General features: G+C 52.7%; 2 protein-coding genes across 2 annotated transcripts; both read right to left on the minus strand.

Moving 5' to 3' along the window:
• Positions 1 to 9096: 9096 nt before the first annotated feature.
• LOC101870284 (thymosin beta-15A homolog) lies at positions 9097 to 10431 on the minus strand. Its single transcript, XM_005151212.3, has 3 exons — positions 10332 to 10431; positions 9926 to 10030; positions 9097 to 9592 (listed from the first exon to the last, which is right to left on the minus strand). Exons 2-3 carry the CDS (start codon positions 10023 to 10025, stop codon positions 9555 to 9557), a joined length of 138 nt encoding a protein of 45 aa, XP_005151269.1. The 5' UTR covers positions 10026 to 10030; positions 10332 to 10431; the 3' UTR covers positions 9097 to 9554.
• Positions 10432 to 13854: 3423 nt separating this feature from the next.
• Positions 13855 to 26602, minus strand: PRPS1 (phosphoribosyl pyrophosphate synthetase 1). The gene is made up of 7 exons (XM_034063771.1): positions 26321 to 26602; positions 23401 to 23584; positions 22971 to 23069; positions 21065 to 21189; positions 18634 to 18807; positions 17789 to 17948; positions 13855 to 15854 (listed from the first exon to the last, which is right to left on the minus strand). The coding sequence occupies exons 1-7, from the start codon at positions 26440 to 26442 to the stop codon at positions 15762 to 15764; spliced, it is 957 nt and encodes a 318-aa protein (XP_033919662.1). The 5' UTR covers positions 26443 to 26602; the 3' UTR covers positions 13855 to 15761.
• Between the last annotated feature and the right edge of the window lie 649 nt (positions 26603 to 27251).

Here is a 27251-nt window from a genome sequence, read left to right on the forward strand (position 1 = left end):
ACTTTCCCATTGTATTTAATTCTTACCACTGAAATCCCTTCTGACCAACACGTAGAACTCACACTAGATACTTCAACCATCTTCATACCCAACATACAGATTTATACATTCTCTTTACTATCCTCTTTCCTTCAACTGATAGATACTATTCTCCCATTCAATGGCCTTCCTCCACTTCTCCAAATGGTTGTAAGAACAAGCTCTGACTTGGGCACCAGCTGGCAAGATGGGTGCTCAGAACAGGAGAAGCAGCAGATTCAAGTGCTGGGCATCAACAGTGGCTTGATTGGGTCAGTGTTGCACTTAAGTTCCTTGAGGAACTCACTCTTCATTGGTTCAGGTATTTCTTGCTACAATATACAACTCACATCACAGATTATCCCTCCCCCCTGCCAAGGTTAAATCTCCCTGAGGCACACACCAAGTCTCCCATCCTTCTGCATCACCCAGCAAGTACACCCAGGTCCTTGAGTGAAAACAGTCCCACAAATGAGTTTGCCTTTTCCCAAGGGAGGAGCAATCCACACTGCCTTCCCCAGGCACTTCCGTATGTGCACTGTGGGGACCTTATCTTCTCCCACTGCATGTAGGGGTTTTGTCTGGGCAAGACCAGGATGGTTAGCAGATCCTCTGGTGTTAACCAGCCACGTGGCTTTAGCTAAATTTATACCCCAGTGCTTCCATGTCCCTTTGCCCAACGTTCTCAGCATAATCTTTGACACTATTATATCTCTCAACCTTGCCAGAGGCTTGTGGGTGATGTGATATGCCCACACTCAATGCTGTGTTTCTTAGCCCAGAAATTTATGAGGTTATTTTGGAAATGACTCCCACTGTCTGATTCAATTCTTTCTGGGGCCACAGAATTTCGTGTTGCCACAGAATTTGCCTTTCAAAGTCCTAAGATGTGTTTAGACCCAAGATGGTGTTTAAGCAGTGGCTTGGTTTACAGACTTGATTCACCTTCTCCTTCAGTGGCTTTGATGACTTGTCTTGGGAGACTCCACACAGCAGTTTTCCACTTCGGATGGTTTCCTCCAACACTACAGGACCCATCAACAAACAAAGCACAACTCCTTCATCTTCTGCTAATTCATTATATGGTGGTGCCTCCTGGGCGTGAGCCACATCCTCAGGCAGCAACCCAGAACCATGCAGCCACTTGCTCACACCCCCCCTCTTTCTCGCCCTGCTCCTGGAGGGATGGGGAGGAGAATCAGAAGAATGTAACTCCCACGGGTTGAGATAAGAGCAGCCCAGTAACTCAGGTATAACACAAACCACTGCTGCTGCCACCAACAATAATAATGATACAGGAAATAACAAGGGAAGAGAATACAACCGCTCACCACCTGCCGACTGTTATCCAGCCTGACCCAAGCAGTGATCTCAGCCCTTCCGGGTAACTGCCCCCAGTTTATATAGTGGGCATGACGTGCTGTGGTATGGAATACCTCTGGCTAGTTTGGGTCAGGTGTTCTGTCTCTGCTTCCTCCTGGCTTCCCCTCCTCCCTGGCAGAGCATGAGACTCACAAAGTCCTTGGTCAGACTAAACATCACTGAGCAGTAACTAAAAACATCGGTGTTATCAGCGCTGTTCCCAGGCTGAAAGTCAAAAACACAGCACTGCACCAGCTACTAAGGGGGAGAAAAATGACTGCTACTGCTGAACCCAGGACACAGGATTCCTGGGCTGTTGGGTTTCCTCAGTGGAGCTCATTGTGTGATCAGCTTCTGATGTTTCCTTTGAACAGCCAGTGTACCACAAGCAATTGTGTTGGCAAGAGAAGATGTGCTTCTGTACCAATAACTTCTGAAGTGCCTTAAACCCTGTCATGTGCTGCTAGTATCTCTTTTTCAGCTGGGATACAGTGGGCTTCTGATCCTCAATACCCCTCAATGGCTCCAAACCCATAATGATTAACCTTTAATTTCTCCTGGTGTTTTCTGCCAGCAGCTCCAGATGAGACCATGCTGCAGTGTGAAGTCCATTTTGCACAGCTGGTCCTGTCTGGACAGGCCCCAAACCACAAGCTGTTTCCTGTTTGATATGCTCAAAGGCTTGTTGTTGCTCAAGGACCCAGTCTAAATAGTTCCTCTTTCAGGTTACTTGGTAGAGAGGACTCACAAGCTGACTATAACCTTCAATATGCATTCTCCAAAATCCCACGAGGCCTAGGAAAGCTACCACTTCCTTCTTGTTAGCTGATGGAGGCATGGTTGTTGTCTTGCTGATCACATCCATAGGGCCATGATGACATCCATCCTGCCATTTTATTCCCAAGAAATTAATCTCCTGCACACGTCCCTTGACCTTACTTCTTTTTATGGTGAAATCACCTTTCAGAAGAACCTGGCCTGCTCTTTTTCTTTCTCAAGCACTTCTGTCTTGTTGCCCCACATGATGATATTATCAATGTATTGTAGGTGCTATGGGGTATCATGCTTTTCCAGTGCAGTCTGGGTCAGTCTGTGACAAACGATAGGGCTGTGTTTCCACCCCTGGGACAGTCGGTTCCAGGTGTATTGGACCCCCTTCCATGTGAGAGCAAACTGTGTCCTGTGTTTCAGTGTTGAAAAACCCACACTGGCAATGTCAGTTGTAGTGTACCACTTGTCTGCCTCTGACTCCAGTTCATCCTGGAGCTCTAACGTGTCTGGTACAGCAGCACTCAGGGGTGGTGTGATTTCATTCAGGCCATGATAGTCTACTGTTAACCTCCATCCAGACTTTTGCACTGGCCATATGGAACTATTTAAGGCTCAGTGAGTATTTGTGATCACTCCTTGGCTCTGCAATAGAAGCAGGCAGGCAGCAATCCACTCACCTGGCTGACAGATGTAACCTTCCTGTATGTCTCAAAGTTCTGACGAGGTCAGGTCTGAGTTTCCACCAGCTTCTTGATCAACCCCCTCCTCTTCTTCCTCCTCCCTTGCTTATCGATGATTTGGACCCATTGACCTCCTTGTGCGCTGTTTTTCACCACTGGGACAATTACTGTTTGTTGTTGTTTGTCTTCTAGCACAGTGCTAGAAGGTGCTGGTTTGCATTGAGGTAGGCAAGGCACCCTTCTGTCAGGTGGTGTGTCAGTGTGCCAGGGTTACTTGTGTGTTCAGGTGTAAAGTCCCAGGCTATGAGAGGTGATACCTGCCCATGGCACCTACCCAAAGCCTTCCACACACTCTGCACCCAGGGACTGGCCGCCTCAGGGCACATTTCAGTATCGCCTCACCCAAATGTTGTCTTCTCTTGCACCAGGACAACACCAGATTCCACATAACCTGTAATGTGCCATAAGTGATCATTAACATCAGTAAACAGCTTACATAAGGGTGGGGAAGGACCTTGGGAGCTGAATAATAAACCCACCCACATCAGTGCTGGGTAGGAAGAGGGAGATGTGTTCCCTCATCCTCTCCACAAGATAGCTCCCTCAGCACAGCAAGGCCACCAGTGCCAGGGCAAAGCACACAGCCACTGTTTGTACTGACAGCTCAGCAGGAGTTAAGCAGTGCAGCCAGCAGACTCCATGACCTGCACATGAGCTTGCTACTTAGCTTAACAACAGAACTGCTGCTGCCTGGTGCCCTGGCTTGGGTGCCAAAAGGGATTGTAGTGGGTTGAGCTTGGCTGAACACCATGTGCCCACCAGGCCGCTCTGTCACTCACCCATCTCAGCAGGGCAGGGAGGGGAGAAAATAAGATGGAGAAGAACTCGTGGGTAAGATAAAGGCAGTTTAATAAAGCAAAAGCAAAGGCTGTGTGCGGAAGCAAAGGAAAACGAAAGAGTGATTCCCTACTTCCCACCAGCAGGTGATGTCCAGGCACTTCCCAGGAAGCAGGACTTCAGAAGACAAACATCCTAATAACAAATGTCCTCCCCCGCCACTTTTATCTTTTACTGCTGAGCAGACATCGTGTAGTATGGAACACCCCTTGGGTCAGCTGTCCTGGTGACACAGGAGGTGCATTGCAGAGGCAGGGCTCCCTGCTGAGCCCAGTGCAGAGAGGAGCATGAAGGAGGGGAGCTGCTGGAAGGGCTGGAGCTTCCCATGGTGCCTGGCTGGGGGGGAAGCCAAGTCCTGGGATCAAGAGTGAAAGAGGAACAGGATTATCTGGGCATGACCTGGTGCTCACAGGAAGCCTGCAGGGAGCCAGCACCCATGTAGGATCCTGCCTACGAGCCCTGGGCATCCACACTGGTTGCTTCAGGGGTTTGGGCTGGACATGGGGATGCTGCCCCGGAGCCAAGCGGAGGGGTGCCAGGGCAGGGGGGCAGCACCAGGGCAGTGAGGCACTGACTCTGCAGGGTGCTGGGCTCCTGGAGCACTGGAGGTTTTACTCCCCTGTGCTCCACCCTACATGTGCCTGCTGCCTGGCTCCCACTCCCAGCTCTGGGTGTTACAGCAAACATAGGGAAGCTGGTGCCATAAGGAGCCCTGATACAGCTCGTCCCTGTGGCCAGCTCATGCTCAGATGCACTCATCACACATCCCACACTACAGCTGGGGCTGGGGCCTCTTTCTTTGTTCCAGCCCCATTCCTGGCCCTGCAGCTGCTTCTCCAAAGCTTGTACAGCAGCTCCAGACCACAGCATCTGCTCTGAAACACTCCCTGGCATGCGTACCCCCTGAACAACCTTGGCACCCCTATTCCCCTCCAGCCTGCAGCTCTCAGCAGTGGCTGCCAGGCACCCTGGCACCCATTTCCTTTCCCCCAGGACCAACATAGCTGGAGCAGAGCTGGGAAGGCTTCTCCCAAGCATTTCCCTTAAGCTGCCCTGAAGAAGTGCCCTGTGTGGTTTCCATGAGCTCATGGGCTGAGGCAGGGAGGAGAGGAACGTGCCCAGGCTGCCAAGCTGCCTCTCCCAGACACAACAGTGCAAGTGGGGGCTTGTTCCAGCTCCACTGCAGCCCCAGGGGTGTTAGGTGCTGAGCTGCATGCCGCTGCCCCAGCCTTTGCCCTCACCCATCCCTGCCTCATCCCAGAGCCCCTTGTCTGGCCATCAGGGGGGTGTGTTGGGTGACAGGGCGGCTGGGCAGGTACCACCATAGGAGGAAGCACCAGCCATCATCTCACCCAGGTGCAGGTGCGCAGGCAGGCCGGGGCTGCGGGAGACAGCACGAGGTGCCTGTTGCAACACGCTTATCTGCTGCCCATCACCCTGTGCCGGGCCTGGAGAGCCGCAGGGGCGGCTGAGAGGCGCCAGCTCCCAGCCTTGCAGCCCTGCTCCAGCACAGGGGCACGGTGGCAGAGCAGGCTTGGTGGCAGCAGTGACACAGGAGGGGGCAGAGCAGCACATGGCATCTCCCTGCTGCCTCTTGGCAAGGGAAGCTGGACCTGCTCCTGCTTCAGGGGTGCCTCTGCCCGGCCTGCAGGTGGGTTTTGGGGATGTGGCAAAGGGATGTATGCCCATGCTGACCCCAAGCTCTTATTGTGAGCTCATGTCCTGGGCTGGGTTTTGGATGCATCCCCGCTGCCATCACTGTTTGAGCCCCCGCCTTGTCTCTCCTCCATCTCCCTGGGCGCCATACCCCAGCTGCTGCCTGCGGAGAGGAATAAATCACCGAGTGGGGCTACGCATTGGGAGCAGGGGAACAAAATCGCTTTTCATGCCATAATCCTTTGTAATAAAGCACCAGAGGAAGCAAGACGATAAACAATGTCTCCTGTGTGAGCCAGCTGCTTCCCAAAATAACACACTGCTCTCCGGCATCAGCTGCCCCGGCTTGGCCACAAGTGTGGGCACCACCGCACGACACCAGAGCTGCGTTCCCGATGGGATCAAGCTCTCCTGCAGCTCCCAGCATGGCCCCACAGCCTGTGGGAATCTGCAGAATGCAGCTGGGGGGTCAGGAAGGAGCAGGTCAGGAGGGGGCTGTGAGGGGCTCAGCACCGCAGGCGCCAGCCACACATGCACCACTTGGCCTAGGCATGCGACAAAGCTGCTCCCACCTGCACCCAGCAAGTGCAGGGGGGGTCGGTGTGGGACTACCTGGCTTACCCAGAGCTGGGGCTGGCAGGAGCCTGCTCCTCGCTGCAGCTCTGCAGGAGAGGGCAGGGAGCGCTCCTGGAGCACCATTACTGGGGCTAAGCCCTCGCTGGCAGGGGGTGAGTAACTCGTGCTGGAAATCCTGACCTCCCGGGCACTGCTGGAGAGCTGCAGCACCTGCCCTGCTGCCGGGGCAGGTGCTGGGGTGTGCTGAGTGTTGTGTTTCCCAGTGCCTGGAGGTGCCTGGCTGGCTCTGCTGGTGCCTTCGCACCCATGAGGCAGGGATGGAGCTTTCCTGCCCCAGCGCCATCATGGGCTCTCTGGCCACCACAGGATGGGGACAACTTGTGTTTTATTCCCCCCCTATCTCACTGAGTGTCCCCAGGGCATGGCCTGATCTACAGTACCACATTGGCGGCTTCCCATCAGCTCCATTCCCAAAGGACCGTGGGGATCAGCTCACACAACACTTTCATTTCCCCGTGTCTCTGCTTTCCTCTTTCACAGCCAAACCTAAACCTATCCCTGTGCCCCCATAGACACACGTATCCCCCCCAACAACTCCCATCTGAGCTTTCCCCTGGCAGCTCGTGCTTGCTGCCCCTCACCTCCCCTCTCCATTGTTGCCACTGTGGGATTTGAGCTCTGCCCTTGGCCATGTGTCCATGGGGGAAAGGCTGACCCCAATGGTGCAGAGGAGGTGACAGGTTTTCCCTGGGGATATAGGGAGTGGTGGCTGTGGGAGCTGCAGCACAGCCTGGCCACACTGCCTGGCTTTGCCTGCTCCTGTTTGCTCTGGTGATAAGCCTCCCAATGGGGTGTTTGTTTGGGTGCCTGGTGCAGGGCCATGCACGGGAGGACTCCCTCACCTCCTGCAATGATGGTCCTCCACACCAGTGTATATGATATGGGGCCAAATGGTCTCCTGGCTGAGTCAGAGGGGATGGAGCAGTGGGGACAGATGGCAAGTCCTGATCTGAATTCACCCCATGCTGCTGATCACCAGGTATTTGCCCAAATTCCTGCTGTGGGTGACTCAGCCTCCTCCTCCCTCCTCTGCAGCCTGACCACAGCTCACCACCCAACCCAGGGATGGGAGGGAATCGCCCTGGGAGCAGTGGAATGGGGCCCGGCTGGGGCTAGGGAGAGGCATGGATACTGCAGGAGGAGCTGACATGTATAACTTATCTGGTGTCTAGCGAGGGAAGGTGGCATCGAGCCCTGCCAGGAAGGCCCAGCTTCAGGATGGCATCCTCCAGGCATGGGTAGCTGCTGGAGCCACCACATTCCTAGGGGATATCAGCCTGGCAGGCATCCTGGCCTCCCACACCACTGGCAGCCCTGTGCCCATGCGTGCCAGGGTGATAAAGGGAAGGTCCAAGGCAGGGAGGGAGGGAAAGTGTTGATCTAAAGGGCTTTTCTTTAATGGCTTTCCCTTTGCTGGCTAATCCTCTGCTGGCAGCAGGGACATGTGGGGCACTGGGCTGCAAAGCAGCTTTCTCTTTATCCTCAGACCCAAGCACACAGGGTCTGGGTGATGCGTGTGCCCTGTGCACCATGCTGGCAGGGATGTGGGTGGCACAAGTGCCGGCACTGCTCTCATTTTGAGTGGCCACAGTGAAAAAGCAACCCAAAAGCCTCACTGAGGAGAGATCAGCTCCAGTACTTCGTGCTTCCATCCCAAAAGCTTCTCTTGGCTCAGCTCATGGCTTTCAGGGACAGGGGGAGGGCTCAGGCTGGCTTCACCTCTGGGTTTGACCTGACCCACAGACTGGGCACATCAAGTGGCCATGGGATCACAAAGCCTCTTGCAGGAAGGGATCCGCTGAAGCAGTGAGGAGGTGTTTAACCTTTAGTGGTCTGCCAGCCCTGCCTGTGCTCCCGAGCCAGCTCTTGCTGATGGGACCTCTCCTAACTTCTGCTTTCACACCAGGGTCCAGAGGTCCCTGCACCCTCCCCAGTGAGAGAAACCACCCCCGGCAGCATCAAGCCCTGCCAGGGTGATGAGGGGCTGCTGCCACCAGGATCCTTGTCCCACAGCCAGGGTAAGCTGCTGTCCTGGGAACATCACTGTGCTGAGGGGACATGACCACCCTGGCACGTGCTGAGCTTCCCAGTGCTCACCCCCTTGTAACAGCAGCCCCAGCATTGCTCCCCACTGCCCTCACCCCATGGAAAACCCTGCCCTGACAGCACACAAACATCAGCATCTCACCTGCAGCTCCTCTGATTCTGCTTTTGAAGGGGTGAAGGCACTTGCAGGCACACGAGCAGTGTTATTCGCAGCCCTGGGCAGGCAGCATGGGTGGAGGCAGATCAGCACCATGCCCAGACAGGCACAGCAGCCCCGTGCTGGTCTCCAGCTGACCAGGCTCCGCAGGACACAGGCCAGGGCTGCTGGTTGGCAAACCTGCCTCCACCACCATCAGCAGCCTGCTCAGTGACCCTGCAGGGAGGTGAGGAGATGCTGGCAGCACCCAGGGAGCCTCAGCATAGACACAGAGGCACCATCAGACCTCAGTTCCCCCTTAGCTCCTGTGCTGGAGGCAGACTGCAGGACACAGGGACCTCTACTCCTGCAAGACAGGGCTGGGCTCAGACCTAAGGGGTCTGCTGCATGGATCCATCTTTACAAGGGTACAGAAACCTCCTCCAAGGGTGGTGGTTGGCTCAAGGTGCACAGAGGCTGCCAGGCTGCAGCACCAGGTCCCAGGCCAGCACAGGCACCTCCAGCCATGCGGGCAAGGAGCCAGCTCAGCCCCACAAGTGACATTTTAGGGACACCAACCTTTCTGAAGCAGGAGGCTCAGTCATCAGGTAGGAATGCCCCAGGTTAGCACCTGCTAGAAGATGCACCAAGAAACTGCTGCAGGGGTGGGACTGCCAATACAACTCAGCCAGCTGAGCCCCCGGCTCTGCTCACCAGGAACTGAGCCCTACACAAACACCACTGTGAACTCCTCCCAAAGGAACCATCCCATAGAGCCATGAGCAACACCAAACCACCAGCCCTGCCACAGCACCAAGCAGAGACCTTCCCACCCCCTGGGGCAAGCCAGGCTGCAGCTGCAGCTGCCAAGGAAGAGGCAGAGCCAATGAGTCGGTCATTACATTTTTTATTTTATAATAAACTTCTCATTTTTCCCCCAAGGAAGACAAAAAACCGTGAGTGAGGCTACAGACACCATCAGTGAAGGGTATGTGAGACAGACCCAGGCCATGGGCCACAAAGCATCACCCACTCCCCAGGCAGAAGGGCTCCATCCACAGGAGCCTCCACAGCCCTTGCTCATCTCCCCACCGCATCAGAGCAAAACCAGTGCTGTCAACTGGAGCTGGCTGAGCAGCAGAGGTGGACTCGGGTCAGGCTACTGATGGACTGCGAGGACCACGTTTTGTCCCCCCAACCTGCCATAGCTGCCAGCCAGGTGGGGCAGTGGGCTGGGTGATGCTGCTGCTCCTATACATGTACATGATAGAGGTTTAAAAAAACACATGATTTAATTCAAAACGAACAAAATAAAAGGAAATCAAGTGGTTGTTCTTCCTGCCCATCTCGCTCTAGGAAGACTTCACACATTCCTTCTCCTGCTCAATAGCTGCAAGAGAACAGAGGTCCGTTAGTCCCCAGTGGTTTCTCATGGAAGCACCCACTGGAGAAGGCTGCAGAGCAATCCTCAGGCCGTGGTGCCCACTTCTATGGTTCAGGGTCAGACACACACACAAGGGTGACACCAAGCCGAGCACCCGCCTTGGGTAAGCCCTGCCCTGGGGCAACACCTCGACGGCTCAGCCCCATGCATCTGAGCGTGCCCTAAGCCTCACCTGCAGCGGTTAAACCCGACTGCCCCAACCCCACCTCCCTCCACCGGGGAGAGCAGCCCCCGAGGACCCTGCCCGCAGCCGCGCCCTGCTCGCAGACCCGCACTCACTCTCCTTGGAGGGCAGCGTGTTCTTCTCCTCCGTGTTGGTTTTCTTCAGCTTCTTCTTGTCGAACTTCTCCACCTCGGACAGGTCTGGCTTGTCGCACATTGTGCCTGCGAGCACCGCACCCGCGCTCAGACAAAGGCGGCCCGGCCCCCGCCGCGGACAATAGCGCAGGGCGGGGCGCGCCGCTCCCCGGGCAGCCCCGCACGGACGGGGCGGGCAGCGGAGCGGCTCCCGGTGCCCGCACCCTCGGGGGGCACCAACCCGCAGCGCCAGCCGTGTGCCCCGCGGCACCGCCCGCAGCCCCCGCCCCGGGAGCCCCGAACCGAGCCAGCCCCATATGACCCTCCCCCTCCAGGACCCGCACCCCACAGGACCCGCACCCCACGGGCCGCGCCGTCGGGTCCGAACCTGGTACGGAGCTGCCGTGTCCCGTCCCGCTGCGCGTCCAGGTGAGGCTGGCGGGCTCGACGTGGGGCGGTGCCTTATATAGCCCGGCCACCGCCCAGCCTGCCCGCCCATTGGCTGCCCGCCGCCCGCGGGGCATGATGGGAAGTGTAGTCCTCACAGGGCGGCTGCTGCCATGAGGTGCCCCAGGGAGAACTACAGCTCCCGGCGTGCACCGCGGCGGGGGACAGGGCGGGGCTGCGGCCGGGAGTGTCAGCCGCGGTGGGAGGACATGGACAGAGCTCCGCATGGACACGGATGGTGTATGGGCATCGATCCGTATGGACACACATACGTATGGACACTGCTCCCGTACAGACACCGCTCCCGTGTGGACACTGATCCATATGGACACCCCTCCAGCATGGATGCTGATCCATATGGACACAGCTCCTGTAGACATCGCTCCCACACGGACACTGCTCTGCTCGGGCCCCAGCTGCCCTCAGCATCGCTCCCAGCCTTGCTGTCTCCTCAGGTCTGGGTGCCAGCTGTGAGGGCAGCAGGATGGTCCCCATAGGACCCCAGGGCACTATCCCAGCCCCAAACCCTCCCCAGAAGCAGGTGCCCCACAGCCATGGGGCTCCAAAGGATGCACCAGCCCCCCCAGCCCTGGGCTGAAGCAGAACTAGCCTAGGAAAGCAGGCTCTGGGGATAAAAATAACCCCGTGTTTTCACAGCTGGAGAGATGCTCATCCTGTGGCTGCACTGGCTCCAGCCACGGTGCTGCCTGTGCACATCCAGCCTGTAAAGCAGCAATGGGCAAGGAGCAGACCAAGAGGCCTCACTTGGCTGTAAGCAAGGCAAGATGGTGCAGAAAGCATGGACCCACCAGCACAGATCAGATGGGCTGGGGTACATGTGGGACAAATACCTTCAGGGTGTAAGTGCAGGGAGCCCATGTGTTCCCAGCGGGGCTGGGGAGCAGGAAGGGGGCTGGTGGGCCAGGGTCACATCCACACTGGCCACCAGGATGGGGTGGTTGGAAGGTCAGGGTCATAGAATCACAGCAGATTGAAGGGACCTTAAAGCTCATCCAGTCCCAACCCCTGCCACAGGCAGGGACACCTTCCACTGGAGCAGCTGCTCCAAGCCCCTGTGTCCAACCTGGCCTTGAACACTGACAGGGATGGGGCAGCCACAGCTTCTCTGGGCACCCTGTGCCAGTGCCTCAGCACCCTCACAGGGAAGAACTGAGAGGCCTTGCAGTAGGATCCTCCAGGTGCTGAAGGGAATGAGGAGGGAAACCCACCAAAACCCCTTCTGCAGGGATCCGGGTGTCAGTGCGAGCAGGAACCCACTGCGAGCACCACGGGTACCGACTGCACTGCAGCAGGTCCCTCCCCTGCCAGGCTCCGGGTTCTCTCCAAGCTTATGGGAGATTTTGCAGAGAAAATCCCCAGCAAGCCTGAGGAAACACTTGCTTTGTGTTTGAGCTGCTCCTTGGGAGCTGGGCTCCGGAGCCAGCACATCTTGGCCTGAGGTGGCCTCTTGTCCTGAGGGTACAGGCACCTTCCAGCTCCAGCCGGCAAACAGGCTCTGAACTGAAGAAATGCCAGTGTTGATGCACAGCAAAGACAAAGACCAAGACCTAAGGTCAGTATTAAGCTGTGGCTGCTACTCTGAGAGCAGTCTGAATGGCAAAGAACCTCTGGTCCCTCTCTTCCAGGGGCTGCTGCAGGCAAAGCCCTAGGCCAGGTTTGGAGGGTGCCCCACAGCCAGGGCTGCCCCCATGAGCATCCTTCCAGCCCCCCCCCCCCCCCCCCCCCCCCCCGTACCATAAGGCCCAACCTGCGCTAAGAAACAGCTCATTTTTTCCTGCACAGCCAAAAGGAAACAACCCCCCTCAGTTTCCAGGCAAGGCAGGAAATCCTTTTTGCCTTCATGCAAATCACCAGACAAGTGTTTCCCCGTGTGTTCACCCTCCAGCTGTGCTGCCTTCCCCCTCTTCCCTGCCTGCTCCCCACATGCTTCTTGGCGGATGCAGCACAGCCTCCTGTGGCTTTTGTCCCCAGCAGGCAGCGAGTGTGCAAGAACCTGGTCCCCATCCCCACCTTCCCCTCTCTGGCTCTGGCTGCACCCACCCAGCCAAGGTGCAGCCCTGGGTGCTGGCTCCATCCCCTCCACACTGCAGCGTGCTGAGAACGGGGTCTTTGTCTGCCCAGGCCATGCTCCAGTGGGAGCTCCCCCTTCCTGCATGCTGTCCATGCTCCATGCATGTCCATGAGCCTGCAAACCACAGCCAGGGCAGCCTTAGAGCCCTTTGCACTGCCAGCAGCAAGGTGTGGGGAGCCTTTACAAGGCATCCTGCACAGAGAACAAGAGAGGGGTTTATATCCCACCAAGAGCTCTTTTCCCCCATGACAAACTGCAAAGTCTCCCATAACTGCACAACCTGCTTCTTCCTCATGTGGTTTGGTATTTCTGCTTTCAGGCATTGATAATGAAAGAACTGAGAACAGAGAAGGGGAAAGCAAACACAGCCCTGACCCGAAATAGAGGACTGCAGCTATTTTAGGTGAGGTTTAAACCTCCCTCAGAACAAGGCTGTTGGGTGCAGACTCAGCCTCAATTCACAGCCATGTCCAGGAATGGTTTATTCTCTTCACTAGGTTTTCTCTCTCTGATCAGTTTATTTCCATCTCCTCCTTACTGGGACAGCCAGGCCCCGAGCCCCTTCAGCCACCACTGGGCCATGAGCCAGTCCCACAGCTCCCAGTTAACATCTTCCTGCCCATCTATAACCCCATCCTCCCTCCAGACCACTGCCAGAGCAGGAGCAGAGACCCCAGAGAGGCTGTCAGCACTGGGGGCTCTTCTCTCACCAGGGCTCACTCCTCCCATGGATTCTGCCACTGCATTCAGCTGATGAAGGGGCTGTTAACTCGGACTCATCCCCACTGCCCATCACCAGCGAGCCAAGCTGCTGCTTTCTCCAGCTCACAAACACCAACCCTAGAGCTGAGAAACCACCTGCACGCTGTAATGCACAGGGAGAAAAGGGAGGAACTGCTGCTGCAAGCAATGTGAGACATGTCTCATCTTGCTCCCAACAGCAAAGTGCTCTGCCTGCAAGGCAAACCCAGCTTCAAGTGGCTCCAGGCATCCCCACCCTGCATTAGCTTCAGCTACCCAGACACATGAACATTCATACCTGCCATGCTATGCAGGTTTTCCCCTGCCTATTACATGAATGGATCTGCTCAGGTACATCACTGAACAGTGTGAGAGAAGCTCCACCACCAGCTCCAAGAACCAAGTCCAGGAAATCAGGTACAGAGAAAAGCCCCTACCAAAGGAAGTAGCTTAGTCCCAAGCTTTTCCTTCCATGCAATGTGAGCACAGCCAAGCTGGACCTCACTGTCAAGAGGTTTAAACCAGATGAGCTTCCAAGGTCCCTCCCAGAGACTGCTCTACCAACACGATCTACCTTGCAGGGGACCCATCCCCTGTCAGGGTTTTAGAAGCATTTCCAGGCAGAGGCCACGGCTTTTAAATAAAAGTTTAATTCCTTCATCAGGTTTAAACACAAACGCTGCTGAAAATCCTGCTCAATGCCCCGGCTCTGGGCTCGCAGGGCACTGGCAGTGGCAGCAGGGGCTCCAAACACAGGAGGCAGGAATCAGACTCTCGGGAGAGCTCAGTGCAGGATGCAAAGCAAGGAAGCAAGAGACACACTTTCTGGACAGACACCAAATCTTATACATAAGGAAAAGCCCCACACTGGAATAGAAGTAGTAACGTTGCCACAGGACAGGAGTTGTAGGAAGGGAGAGAAGTCTTCAGTAAAAGGCACAACTAAGGAAGTACTTTTCCCTAGATCTTAACCAAGTCTTCCAGTTAGATCCACTGACACCCCAGCCCCCAGCCTCTCCCAGCCGTGCTGGTTACCCTAGCAAGTCATTTCGAGTTCCTTATTTTCCCTTTTTCCCTTCCTCAAAAACAAACAGAAGAGGAGTGCTTATAAAAACCAGCACATGTAAGAGCTTGGTCTGTAACCCCACAAGAGTCCAGGAGAGACTTAGCAGTTTACCTTCTGATTGTCTGGTACAGTTACTCAGGATTCAAGTTTCAGGTGATGCCTACACCTGGGAACCTCAGCCAGCTCTAGGTTTGGTAGTTTTCTTTCAGGCACTTTGCTGCCTGTCAGGTTGGTGCTGGATCCATGGTTTTCCCAGTACTATGTACCACCAGCCTCTCCAACCCATTGCTGTAAGCACCCATTAGCAGCATCGAACCCACTCCAAGGCCTTCTTCAGGTTTTGTAGTCCTGCAACCTCCTATGTTCCTTGGTTTAAGACCTTTTGCAAGGAGCAACTTTCAAGGCAAGGCAGACAGTGACCAGGGCAAGCAACCAGAATGTGTCAGTAACTTACAGGACAACAGGATTGCAGGCAATGAGAGGCTAAGACAGCTGGACACAAAGCTGTTGCGTGTTAGGCCACCCAGTGTCTGAGCAGGCACTTGCTAGATGGAACAACCAAGCTACTATGGGATAAAGAGGCTCAGTTTACGAGTGTACTGGTAAAAAAAGGATCCAGGATTTGCACAGCAAGTCAAGGTGCAGCTATAGTACAGGGCAGCACTCCTCCCATCACTAGCAAGGCCAACAGCTCTCAAACTGAGCAACTGGTTTCAGCCTACACTAGAAACTAAAGCACACAACCACCATCAGTCCTCTGCGTAAGAGGGAGAAGAATGCTTGTCCAGGGTGAATCTTGAGCTCTAACTTCCTACAGCAGGGCAGTACTGCAGACTATGCTCTCACCTTCACTTTGCTGTGCAGCATGATTAAAGGACATCTAATTTCATTAATAAGATGAGCTCAAGGTTGAAAGCGACACTGACCTCCTTCCATGGGAGAAAGCTGTAGCAGAACCACCTCCCAGGTGTCCCCCAGGGTTTTACCTAGGGTCAAGCTTGGCCAAGATACAAACCTTCCCCATCGCTCTTGAAGGGCTTCTATCAGGTATAGAGGGGTAAGACAGCCAGCAGTCTCTCGGGCTCTTGCTGTAGATCCACATCAACACATCCTAGGGAGCTCTACTTCCCAAGCAATTTAGGGTTTGCATGCCAGATCATCTAACCCTCCCCCAAAACAATTGTGGCAGTAAGCCATGGGTCAGTCCCGCTCTCCACAGACCCGCAGAGATGAGTCAGGATTACTGCTGAGCCCCCATGCACAGGGTTGCTGGTGGAGTTGGGAGTGTTAGAGATGAGCTTCCCTCCTCCAGCCTCCCAGTGCTGGGATCAGAGCCAGTAAGGCTGACTTAAGCAGGAGGAGCTGTGGAGAGCTGCACTGGAACAAGCAGAGTCTTCTACTGAACTTTACAACAAGCTGAACAACTTTTGGTTTAAAAAACAAGCCATACAAGCAGCAGCTGACATCTCTTGTTATAAAGGGACATGGCTGAATAGGTAGGAGACAGATTCCCCATTATGAGTCCTCCTGATGGCCTCTGCAAGGATCATCGAGATGTCAATCACCTGCAGGGGAAGAAAGATGTGTCAGCATCACTGAGGAAAGACACTGAGCTTGGAAGAGCGGCTGCTAAGCTGGGAAGAACTTAAAGAGAAAACTCAACACCCAAACCTGTAATGTGCCAGATGCAGACAAATGATTTTACACAGGACTGAGATTTAATTACATATCATTCTGAAGATATTCTACATATAGCAACAGTCATTTCCCTGTTAATCTTTGTCAGGATGACAGTCTACTGTCACCTTTCTTTGCTGAGACTCCCTAAGCTCAGTCTGTTTACCCTGGGAGCTATCTTATGTACTTTGCAGAGAAGTTGGGGGAGTCTCAATCACGACCAGATCGCCTCCCTTGATGCAAGAAGCTTTACCATCACTGCCAGCAGTCTAAGGCAGATGAAGCCGTGCTGCAGCTCGGGTCCCAGTCTCTGTGCTAGCTCCACCTGGTGGGTAACCCAGTTAACAGGAGGGAAAGATCAAGGCTCAGTAAAACTCTGGCTCTGCAACCAGCAGCTAAAGCATTTCCATGTGTGGTTGCAGTAAGAAGCACCATGTTCGTGGTGCATTACAAAAAGGAAGTGAAATCCATAGTTAACATTTCCAGGTATTCTGCATCCTAAGGAAATGAGGAAAGAAACTTAGGAACTACAGAGCAGGCAGAGCATTAAGACTTACATACTTTAGTTCTGTATTGGTCACCACTGAACATCAGAAGTTAGTGTAAAGAAGTGAGGTGCTAAGTGAGAGCCTGAGCAACCACCCACTGCCATCTCTGGCTACAGCTGTTTACATACTGATAACCAGTTTAACACTTTGCCTACATGAACTGTGGTGTGGAGCTTGGGAAGAATTGAAGCATCAGACACTTTAGGAGTGCTCAGTTGCAGGAGTATCATCCAGAAGTTAAGTGCTGAAAAATATGCAACCCAACAGCAGTTTGTCATCAGCTTATAGCTTAATTCCCTAAAGGAGCCTGAAACTCACTGCAGCTGCAACCAGCTGAGCTTCCTTTCCACCAGAACCCTGGTACTGCAAGAACCTGCTGCACTCACAACCATACTAGCTGAGCCTCAGCACTGCCATTCACTTCCCAGAACTTCTCCAAATGCCTGTGTCCTATATACCTGTGCTCTGAAGCCAGTACTTAGGATGTCCTCGGTTGTGTATATCCTACATCAGTATCTGAAGCTTCTGATGGACCCATTATGCCCAAATGCTCAGGTAAAACTGCAGCTCCCAGCATTAACACAGGAAACCCTCAAGTTCCACCTAGCTCAAGTTGTAAAGACATTTCTCTTTCCTTTCAGGAAAGTCAGCCTCAGCTTGGGAAACAAAATGCCACAGTACTTGTCGCTAAATGGAAACCCCAAGACACTGAGTGAGCACTTTCATATAGACAGCAAAGTGTTTTTGTTATCTTTGGTATCTGAGCATTGCACTGTGGAGCTGTGTCAGCTGCTCTTCATCAAACCAGCAAGACATGTCTGCGGGACAGAAGTGTATTGCCTTCCAACTCACTGAGGCAATCACCTTCCCCAGACCAGCCCTACTTTGCTTCACAAAGGAAGAGACACTCTGCTCCAAGGGCTGGGCATTAGGTGATAGCTACACAGCTGAAGCTGGCATTCCCTTCTTCTGCTTCAGTATTACACATCAGCAGTACACCACTCCTCTAAGGTGCACACCCCCCTTAGCTCAGTGATGAAACAAGCACAGGTAAATTTACTTAAATGAACTGTTTAAGATGAGCTGGATTAGAAGCTGTGTCTTCTCAGTGTAACAGGTCTGTTAAGTCACAGCAATAGGGACTAGCCCACACTGCCACTGATTCCAGTACCAATGAAACTGCTGTAAGCACTGGACAGTATGATGGGGTTTCCCCAACAGGAGGACAGACAAGTGCTGCTGCCCCCCAAGGAGTGACAGAAGTCGATGCCCACCTGGATTTTAGGACACTGCTTCATCTTGTCCTCCTGGGGTATCGTGTTTGTGACCACAACTGCCTCAAAACAGGCGTTGTTGATGCGAGAGATTGCTGGCCCAGAAAAGATCCCGTGAGTTAGGATAGCATAAACTTTGGTGGCGCCTGCTGACACAAGCCTGTAAGGTGGGAAAGAGGAGGATGAGGAATTCTTAGCAAGTATTAAACTGATGTTAATGCAAGGCATTTGGTAAGCATGAAAGGAGACAACAGCATATGCTTAAGGGACAGGCCATCTCTGACTCCCCCCCTGCAACCCACTACTGGTTTGGGGAAACAGTTCACAACAGCACCATAAAACCCATTACAGAAAGGATACACTGGGAAAAAAAGTGTTCTAAGCCCTTTTGGGACATTTGGACTAGGTTATAAATCACCTTCCATGGTTTTTGCCAACACAGGGAGAAGGTGTTTAATACCAAGTGTTGTATTTGCTGGTGTCTCTAGTGCAGAAGGCTTGAACTTACTTCAAACAGAAATTCACATGTATGACCTTAACCTGGTGGAGCAGACAGCACTTGGTTGTACCTGCACAGCCAGTGAGGGTCTAGGGGAAGCATTTCAACACAAGCCTTTTTCAGATAAAAAAAGACACTATGGTCTTCTACCTATTTCCATTATTTCACTTATTAAAGTGAGAACTTTAATCAGGCTTTTTACTTGTGTTGTATGACAGGAGATAATCAAGAAACTATTAAAGTACCCTGTGAAACTTGACATGCAAATAACCTGTTTTACCCCATGCCATAGCTTTCACTAACTGTAGGTTCCTGATTTAGGAAAGAATCAATCAGCCCTACTCACTTGTCTGCAGCATGACAGATGGTACCACATGTGTCTGCCATATCATCTACCAGAATGGCCACTCTGTCTTTGACATCACCCACCAGGACCATGCGATCCACTTCGTTTGCCTTCTTGCGCTCCTTGTGAATGAGGGCGAAGTCTACATTCAATCGATCTGCAATGGAGGTCACTCTGAAGAGAGAAGTTTCCAAACAACATTTAACTCCACACCAGCTTCAATTGAACCTCTTAAAACTATTAAGCACAAACTGCCACTGCAATAAGAGAAGCTGTCACTGCATCTGTTCCTGCTCCAAGCAATTAGTAGAAGATGCTCTGCCACCTGAAGATTCCCTTCAAGCAGTTAAACTGCAATTTCTGATCTAATCTTTCCCAATGGCAGCAAGCAGATTAAGATAAAAGCCTTCATCCTGACCACTGTAAATTAATTTGCACTTGCAGCCCAAAGCTTAGTCAGCAGATGTGGCAAACCTGAAGTGATCAGAATGCTTGGGAAGTTGTCATCTGTTTAACCCTACCCTGGAAATGCTTCAGTTGTGCTTCAACAGTGTGCAGTTCTGGTGTCCTCAACATAAAAAGGACATGGAACTGTTGGAACAAGTCCAGAGGAGGCCACGAGGATGATCAGGGACTGGAGCACCTCCCGTATGAAGACAGGCTGAGAAAGTTGGGGCTGTTCAGCCTGGAGAAGAGAAGGCTGCGTGGAGACCTCATAGCAGCCTTCAAGTGTCTGAAGGGGGCCTACAGGGATGCTGGGGAGGGACTCTTCATTAGGGACTGTAGTGACAGGACAAGAGGTAATGGGTTGAAACTGAAACAGCAGAGGTTTAGACTGGATATAAGGTAGAAATTCTTTACTGTGAGGGTGGTGAGGCACTGGAATGGGTTGCCCAGGGAGGTTGTGAATGCTCCATCCCTGGCAGTGTTCAAGGCCAGGTTGGATGAAGCCTTGGGTAGATATGGTTTAGTGTGAGGTGTCCCTGCCCATGGCAGGGGGGTTGGAACTCGATGATGTTAAGGTCCTTTCCAACCCTAACTATTCTATGATTCTATGATTCAGTTATCATGCATGCAAGTGCTGGCATAAGCACAGCGGAGAGATAAACATCCAAGAAACGCAAGTCCACCACCTCCCATTTACTTTGGTTAGAGTGCCCATGGCACAACCTTACCAGAGGGACCTAAACTTTATGTATTCACACTAACGAACAGTAAAGACACTAAAAGCATCATGAGTGCGAAGGAACAAAATACACATGCCCCTAAGAAATTCTACACTTGGGATAAGCAGACTCTGAGCCTTGGCAGATGAGACTCATCAGCCTGGAAGTGATACAGAAGCTTGTTAAACTAAATTGTTTTCTGAATTATTTAGGTCTGGAGTGTCTCCATAAAGTATCACACCAGCCAAGATCTCCCCATTTCAGTTTAAGTGGCCTTTGAAGAGGTTTTTGAGGAGTCGGATGACTTGGCATTCCATATACTGCATTATGCAACAAGCTACAGAAGTGGCTGAACCTACAAATGGTCCTGTCCAACACATGAGCCACAACAAAGCTACAGAAGACATACAGCAACCTACAGTGGGCTTATCTGTTGGCTGTTTGTAGCAGATAGCTTAGAACACCTTAAAGTATGTGAATCAGGTCAGCAAGCACCAACATTCTGGTGTTAAGTCTTGAACTTAATTAGGTCTTAAGATCCAGATTTGGTGTTTGGATTAAAGATACATCTCCAGCCCTTTGCTGTTCACATGTAGTCCTCAGTACAGAAGCATCAAGGAACAGCTTAGTTTCTCTTAATAAGCACCCAAGAACATTCTGAACTGCTCAGAAACTGGCACATTTATCTGCTGGAAGATGGGGAGATTGTCAGACTACCAAAGTAGAAATGTGCTGTAACAGATGCTGCTGCTTTTTGGAAAGGAACCATCCATCATCCTTGCTTCCAGCCTGCTAGTAGCAAGCTTAAGTCCCAGCTGGATATTAAAATCAAGAGTAATAAAGTAAGTACCTCGACAGACTCAGCTTAATACTGCAAAGCAAACAGCCTGGATAAAAACGTATCATTGACGAGCAGCAGGAGCCTTGTCTTGGCATAGAGCTATGAATTAAGTAATTCCCTTCTTCAACCTGCATAATCACCCTTCTACAAACAAACTGGCTTAATCCAAAGGATGTAGTAATGGCCCAATGCCTACCTGTGCAGCTGTGATTCTAGAAGCTGTTTAATTCTCCATGTAGCTCAGGAAATAGTCTCCCTAAGGAATGTTTAGAACATCTGACCATTCTTCACTAGCTCCACATACTGCCTTACAGAAGGCAGGCTAGCAGAGAGAATGTGTGTTGTAAGAATAAGATGACAAACACTCCCAGGAATTCAGGAACATCCAGAAGCAGCACCTCAAGCTGGCTGTCTGACAGCTTACCTCTTGGCTCCGCCAGCATCTGGTGAAACAATGGTGCAGTTCTTCCACTCTGCAATATTCTCTTTGATCCACTTCAGTACAGCAGGCTCAGCATATAAGTTATCAACAGGGATATCAAAAAAGCCCTGCAAAGAAGACAACAGGAACAGATGTAGCTGAAGGTCACATTCCAAGAACGGCTAGAAGAAGCATTCTGTATGATCAGGCATGCAACCACCTCCTTTCCACAGCTTTCAGCTTTCCTTTCTACTCCCCTTAATGCTAGGGCAGTATTTTTTGGGATCCAGAGAACAGTAACATAAGGAGCCTTCAGAGCCAGAAATAGTTTAGCAGCACCAGTAACACTACATCTGACACCTTCACAACATGGACCTAATTCTATCCTAAGGGGTGGCAGAAACCAGCAAACACTCATTTTCAGAGCAGCTATCTGCCCGTTTACAGAGTCAGTCTTCAAAGCTCATTACCTAAACTGTTGGCATCGACAGGAAACCTATGAAAAGGCTTGAGTAACATTTGTTTGTAATCTAATGCTGTTCCCACAACTTTACACTGCCCCAGCAGATGCCTCCAGGTAAACCTCAAAGGTCACTAAAAGCTAGGAGTTAATCCTGGACAGGGAATAAAAGGCAGGAGAGTGGGGGCAGCTACTCTAGAGGAACGTGTCAACATAGAGGGTAACAGATACTTCCTACCATCATTCCTTCTGTGCTCAGAAACCCAGCAGCTACAAAAAACAGGCTGAAAGCAGACAAATGCTGGAAGTGTATGTACACAAACCCAATTATTCAACTGAATCTCACCACTGCTGCTGGTGAAAGCTTAATCCTATGGCACACATCATAACTCCAAGCCTCTTACAGAAGAGGCATCCCCCGCCTTGGGATCTGTTCTTTCATTCCATGATCTTTCTGACAGTCTCCTCATCTGTGCCCCACAGATTCTTATTTATTTCTATCTGAGACAAAGTATTTCTGGGCAAATTACTCTGGAGGAAACTGCACTGCAGCAATGGCTGCATTTGTAGCATCTCCATCCAGCCCATCTACCTCACCAGACAGGAGCTATCTCACCCTTCTTGATTCAGTGTTTGCAGCAATACAAGAGATATCTTTTCCCCCTTCCTGTTACATTGAGTTGGTTTCTTGGTCTCAGAGCACTTGCTCAAGGTGGAAAAAAACAAGACTGGTAATAGAACAGCTTGCTGTCTCTCCTCTCCCTGGTATAGCTCTTGCCACTTCTCTTACACAGTGCTGGGCAAGACTTCAATTGCACTGTGAGACTGTTCTGTTCACCAAGCCAGCAAAAGCCATGAATAATTTTCAATTCACCAACAGCTCGGAAAAGAACCAAACCCCACTTATGGGGAAGGGTGGCAATGAATGGATACAAGTGGGATTGCCCATGTTGTCAGCAACAAGCTATCAGATCACTGTCCTGGTCAACTGGACCCACACAAGCAGCTGTGACAGTGCTCCTGGAGGCAGAGCTACCTGCTCACTTCTCCCTGGTAATTCAGTAAATATCAGAAAGCTGTACTAAATATTGAATAACACTCCTGATAAAGACATTTTGCATCTCAAATCCCTCAAAGGACCAGTTAAGAGCACACAGTGTCACTGTGTGGCAATGAAAGCTGCATGGATCATATACTAGATCAACATTCATTTACACAGGGCTCAATATGCTCAGTCTGCTCAAGAACAGCTGTAATTTCATTTACAGATGAACTTGTTACCCATCTCCCTATCCTCTTCTGATTGATTCTGCAAGTCCCTTCTAGTCCCATGTTCCCAAGCCCTGCTCACTGCTGTGTCTAAACAAACCCAGGTTGCTGGAAAGCCTGCAAGGCAGTAAAGATGCTCAGACTGGAGCAGGTGAATACTCCCTGATTTTTAGCTCCTACCTGAATCTGAGATGCATGCAGGTCCATGGTGATTATATGATCTGCACCTGCCACAGACAGCATGTTTGCAACCAGCTTGGCAGAGATTGGAGCTCGACTCTAGTACAGGAAAAAACAGTATTTAAGACAAGTTCAACTCCTTCATCAAGATGTCAGTCTTCCACTTCTAGGCAATGATTCACAAGCAGTTACTAAAAGGAGTACTCATTTACATTGCATCTTTTCATCAACTGGTGATTACAGCTTGGTGCATTCTCAAGAAGAACTAGCTCTGTATGAAAAGATGAATTTGCAGTCCGATGCCCTGAGGTTTAAAGAAATTGAAGTAAGTTTTATTGCTTCCTTTACGTATTCAACCAAATCTAATTCCGATACAGCAGTCAGGACTTTTCATTCATCTTCTGAGCAGAAAGTTTAGCAGATCCCTTACCTTGTCCTTTTTATCCTGCCGAGCATAAGGGAAGCAAGGTATGACAGCTGTGACTCTGCTGGCTGAGGCAATCTTACAGGCATTTATCATGATAAGGAGCTCCATCAGATTGTCATTGATTTCACCACAGCCACTCTGCACAATGTAGACGTCCTCCCCACGTACACTCTCGCCTATTTCCACACTGGGAACAAACGAGGAAAGGAGAGTTGTACCCAAATACAAATTAAAACACAGCCCATTACATATGCCTGCAGAGCAACCAAGGCACTGCATTCCCCAGGGTCTGTGGGTAACAGTGCCATATAATCAAGGGTGTTGAGCAAGAACACTCCTGCTTATTTGCTCAGTAACTATTTTACATCTCCCTAATGGTTCAGTCAGGCTAAAAGCACTCAGCCTGTACTCTGGATCAATACAAGCTGAGCACATAAACACCCCAGAGCAGGCCTTGTTCCCCCTGAATCACAAGTACAACCACCTCAGCTGAAAGCAGCAGCGTACAAAGGAAGCAAGGATGGTGGCCAACCAGCAGAGCAAGCAGAGCCAAACTTCTACCAGAAGCTATGCTGCAGCTGGTCACTATATTTGGAGTCATAACTGCTATTCACTGGCTTGAACACACAAGCCCTCCAGCATACCATTTTGGAAAAGCTTTTGGGGTTAATTTCCTCCTGGATGCAATGCACACTAATCCCTGCTGATGAAGGGACTGAATACAAGCCAAAGGTCCTGTTTGCCAGCAGCAAACCGCCAGCTCCAGCGCATGTATCAAGACACCTGCACCAGAGGCAAAGTTGGAAAGAAAGCAGGAGCCTTAGCTTTGAGGCTTTGTACAGGGCAAAGCTGCATAAGGCCTTTTGTTGAGGAACAGATTAACTACTCAGTACTTTCAACATTTCAGTTTAGGGATGACTGCCACAGATTTGGAAGTAACCAGAAGTCAGTCTAAGGACAAATCTCTCCCAGTTTGTTTCTTTCTGGCACTGGAGATGCTCACCCACTCTGCAGGCTGCTGCCACATCAAGCTCTTCAGAAGTAGATAATCACCCAACCCACTCCCAATGGCTTCAATTACAGAGCACCTCAGGCTACATTTTAATGTTAATATTTAATTCTCTGATCTTCCTCACCATTTATTCAACATGGATTTGATGACTGCTTCGTATTTACAGTCTGACTGCTCAGTCTCCACCAGCAAACTGCAGTCACCTTCACTGCACACTGACTTACACCATACACCAACCTCCCATGACGCATGAGGTAAGCGTGCTTCTGCTAGGTGTGAGTTAGCAGTAGTTGGCACACAGGCATCTCCAACTGCACTAAGAGTCAGTTAAGCTGATTTAAGCCTTTTATAATACAAAAGAATCAATGAGCTATTTGCTGAAATAATCTTCCCTTTTCTGGGAAGCATCTGCTATCAGTTTATGAAGGTAAATATGATTTCTCTTAGGCCTTGAAAGTCACATTTCCTGCTGACATCAGAACCTGCTGGCTGGCCAGCTGGATGCAGAAGAGCAGTTAATAGAGAGCAGTGAGAACAGTGCAATGGCTGAGAACCAGACTCAAACTCCCCTCTACAACTCTCTGATGTTCTCAGTTACAATCAATACTCATGCAACAGAAGCATAATATTCTACCTCATGTGTACATCTTGGATTCTCCTGGCAAAAGTTATTGTCTTGAGAAGAAATAAGTGGGTTGGAGCAACCATTCAAGGTTCTCTGTATTACACTGTGTGCTGTATACCTGCTTAGTGTACTTCTCTAAACCGAGCTTTAAGAGCTCTGAATAAATTCTTAGCCTCTCCTTTCTTTCTGCTTCTTCAAGTAGGATGGCAGCAACTTATAAAGCACAGAGACAGAAAACAAGACACATGTTAGGTTTCAGAGCTTGGGGGAACACAGAGTGTGTGACTGCAGCTGCAATATGGGCTGTGAGGTGGTGTCAGCCTCTTCCCTAATTTTAGCAGTACCTTTTAAGACTCTGATGCTCTTCAGAGCAGTTTAAAGGCACCAGCTACGGCTTCAGCACAAACCTGTCAAGCCTCCAGCCATCACAGTCTACACTACGCCTGGAAGAGGCTCATCAAAGCAGATGAAAGCCGGGAAGGCGCACTCCCATCAGCTCCTAGCTCCTGGGGTGTGTGGGGTGAAAGTCCGCCTGGTGAATCCCGACCTCTGCCATAGCAGCCGGCTGAACACCGCCCCTGTGCCCCAGCGCCGGAGCCCTGCAGCCCGCAAGGTGCAGGCCAACACCGGAGCCCTGCAGCCCGCGAGGTGCAGGCCAACACCGGAGCCCTGCAGCCCGCAAGGTGCAGGCCAACACCGGAGCCCTGCAGCCCGCAAGGTGCAGGCCAACACCGGAGCCCTGCAGCCCACAAGGTGCAGGCCAACACCGGAGCCCCGCTGGGCGCCCCGCGGCACGGGCGCTTTCCGAGCAGGCCGCTAGAGGCCTCGCTGCCGCCGCCACCACCACATGGCTCAGCGCGGCCGGGAGCTCCTCAGGCAGCACCGCAGCCGCGGCCTCCCCCATCCGAAACACCCCCCCCCACACACACACACACTTCCCCCGGGGCTCCCCGGTGGGCCAAGCTTCACCGGCCCGGTTCCTGTCGCTGCCTCTCAGCCAGCGCTCGGTACACGGCACGGTCACCGTGCTGCCCCGTGCGCTGCCCCACACAACACGGCTCCGGGAGCTCGGCAAGCGGAGCTGAGCGGTGACCGCTCTGCTGAAGGCCGCTCACGGGAGACCATACCCGGCCCAGCGCGGCCCAGCGGCCGCTGCAGGGGAAGGGCAGGTCGTGGCCCAGCAACCCGCACTACAAACCCCAGCAGCCCCTGCGCGGCGACAGTGCCAGACGCATGGCGGCGGCGCCCCGCGGCCTGCCGGGAGCCGTAGTCCGGCCCCGCCTCACCATGTCTCCTGGTTGCTGAACTTCTTGGTGACCACCTTGCCCAGCTCCAGGCCGAGGCGGTCCGCGATCTTCTGCGACAGGTCCTGGTGCGAGCTCCCGCTGAAGATCTTGATGTTGGGCATGGTGGCGGCTGCGGCACCGACGCTCTTCTCCTTCTCCTCGTCCCCGCTCCGCCTCGCACCGCCGCCGACCGCCGCCCGGGGACCCGCCCGCCTCCTGCGCGGGACGCGGCACGGTGAGCGCTGGCCACGCCGCCTCGCCCCTACTCCGCCATTTTGCCCCTTCCCGCTCCCCGCGCAGGCCCTTTATAGACTCCTGAGCCTGAGGACACGCCCCTTCGCGCTTTCTATTGGCTGCGGCGCGGAAGGGGCGGGGCTCTGCCCGCCCCCGCAATGGCTTGAAAGAGCGGTGGGCGTGGCTCAGAGCCCCGCCGGAACAACGGGCCCCAGGTGGGGATGGGGAGGCGTGAGGGGAGTCCCTCTATGGGGCGGGGCGTAGCGCAGGAGGAGGCCTGCGATTGGTCATCGCCTGTCGGCCTGGCCTGCGATTGGCCAGCGAGGCAGGGGTGTCGGCGAAGTTAGTGGAATGATTGGCAGTCGCCCCCCCACCAGCAGGCAAGATGGCTGCCGTCCTTCAGGGGAGGCCCCGGGGGGGGCGGCAGCGAAGAGGAGAGAAAATGGCCCCGCTCCTGCCTCAGGGTGCCCGTGCCCCGCTCCGGCCTCCGAGCGCCGCGGCCGAGGCTGCCCGCGGCGGTGTGGGACGCGGGGGTTACCTCAGCATGCCGGTGTGCCTGCGCCCGCTGCCTCCTCCCGCTGCCGCCGCGGCCTGCTCTGCGCTGGGCAGGCGTCACCCGCCGGGCCGCAGCACCGCGGCGTAACGCAGTGCCCTAGCGGCATGCTGCACCGTGTCAGCCCGTGCCGCCGAGTCACGC

Source organism: Melopsittacus undulatus, chromosome 6 (genome assembly GCF_012275295.1).
Source record: "Melopsittacus undulatus isolate bMelUnd1 chromosome 6, bMelUnd1.mat.Z, whole genome shotgun sequence".
Taxonomy (NCBI): Eukaryota; Metazoa; Chordata; class Aves; order Psittaciformes; family Psittaculidae; genus Melopsittacus; species Melopsittacus undulatus.

Bases quoted from the DNA above. Each gene is read 5' to 3' on its own strand.
- PRPS1 (XM_034063771.1), bottom strand. From the start codon at position 26,442: ATGCCCAACATCAAGATCTTCAGCGGGAGCTCGCACCAGGACCTGTCG. The intron at 21,190-22,970 runs GTAGGAGCTAAA...TCTTCTTTGCAG, and splicing joins TGCATGCATCTCAGATTCAG to GGCTTTTTTGATATCCCTGT. The intron at 15,855-17,788 runs GTGGGCATCGAC...CTTCCCCTGCAG, and splicing joins AGCAGTGTCCTAAAATCCAG to GTGATTGACATCTCGATGAT.
- LOC101870284 (XM_005151212.3), bottom strand. From the start codon at position 10,025: ATGTGCGACAAGCCAGACCTGTCCGAGGTGGAGAAGTTCGACAAGAAG. The intron at 9,593-9,925 runs GTGAGTGCGGGT...GTTCTCTTGCAG, and splicing joins CACGCTGCCCTCCAAGGAGA to CTATTGAGCAGGAGAAGGAA.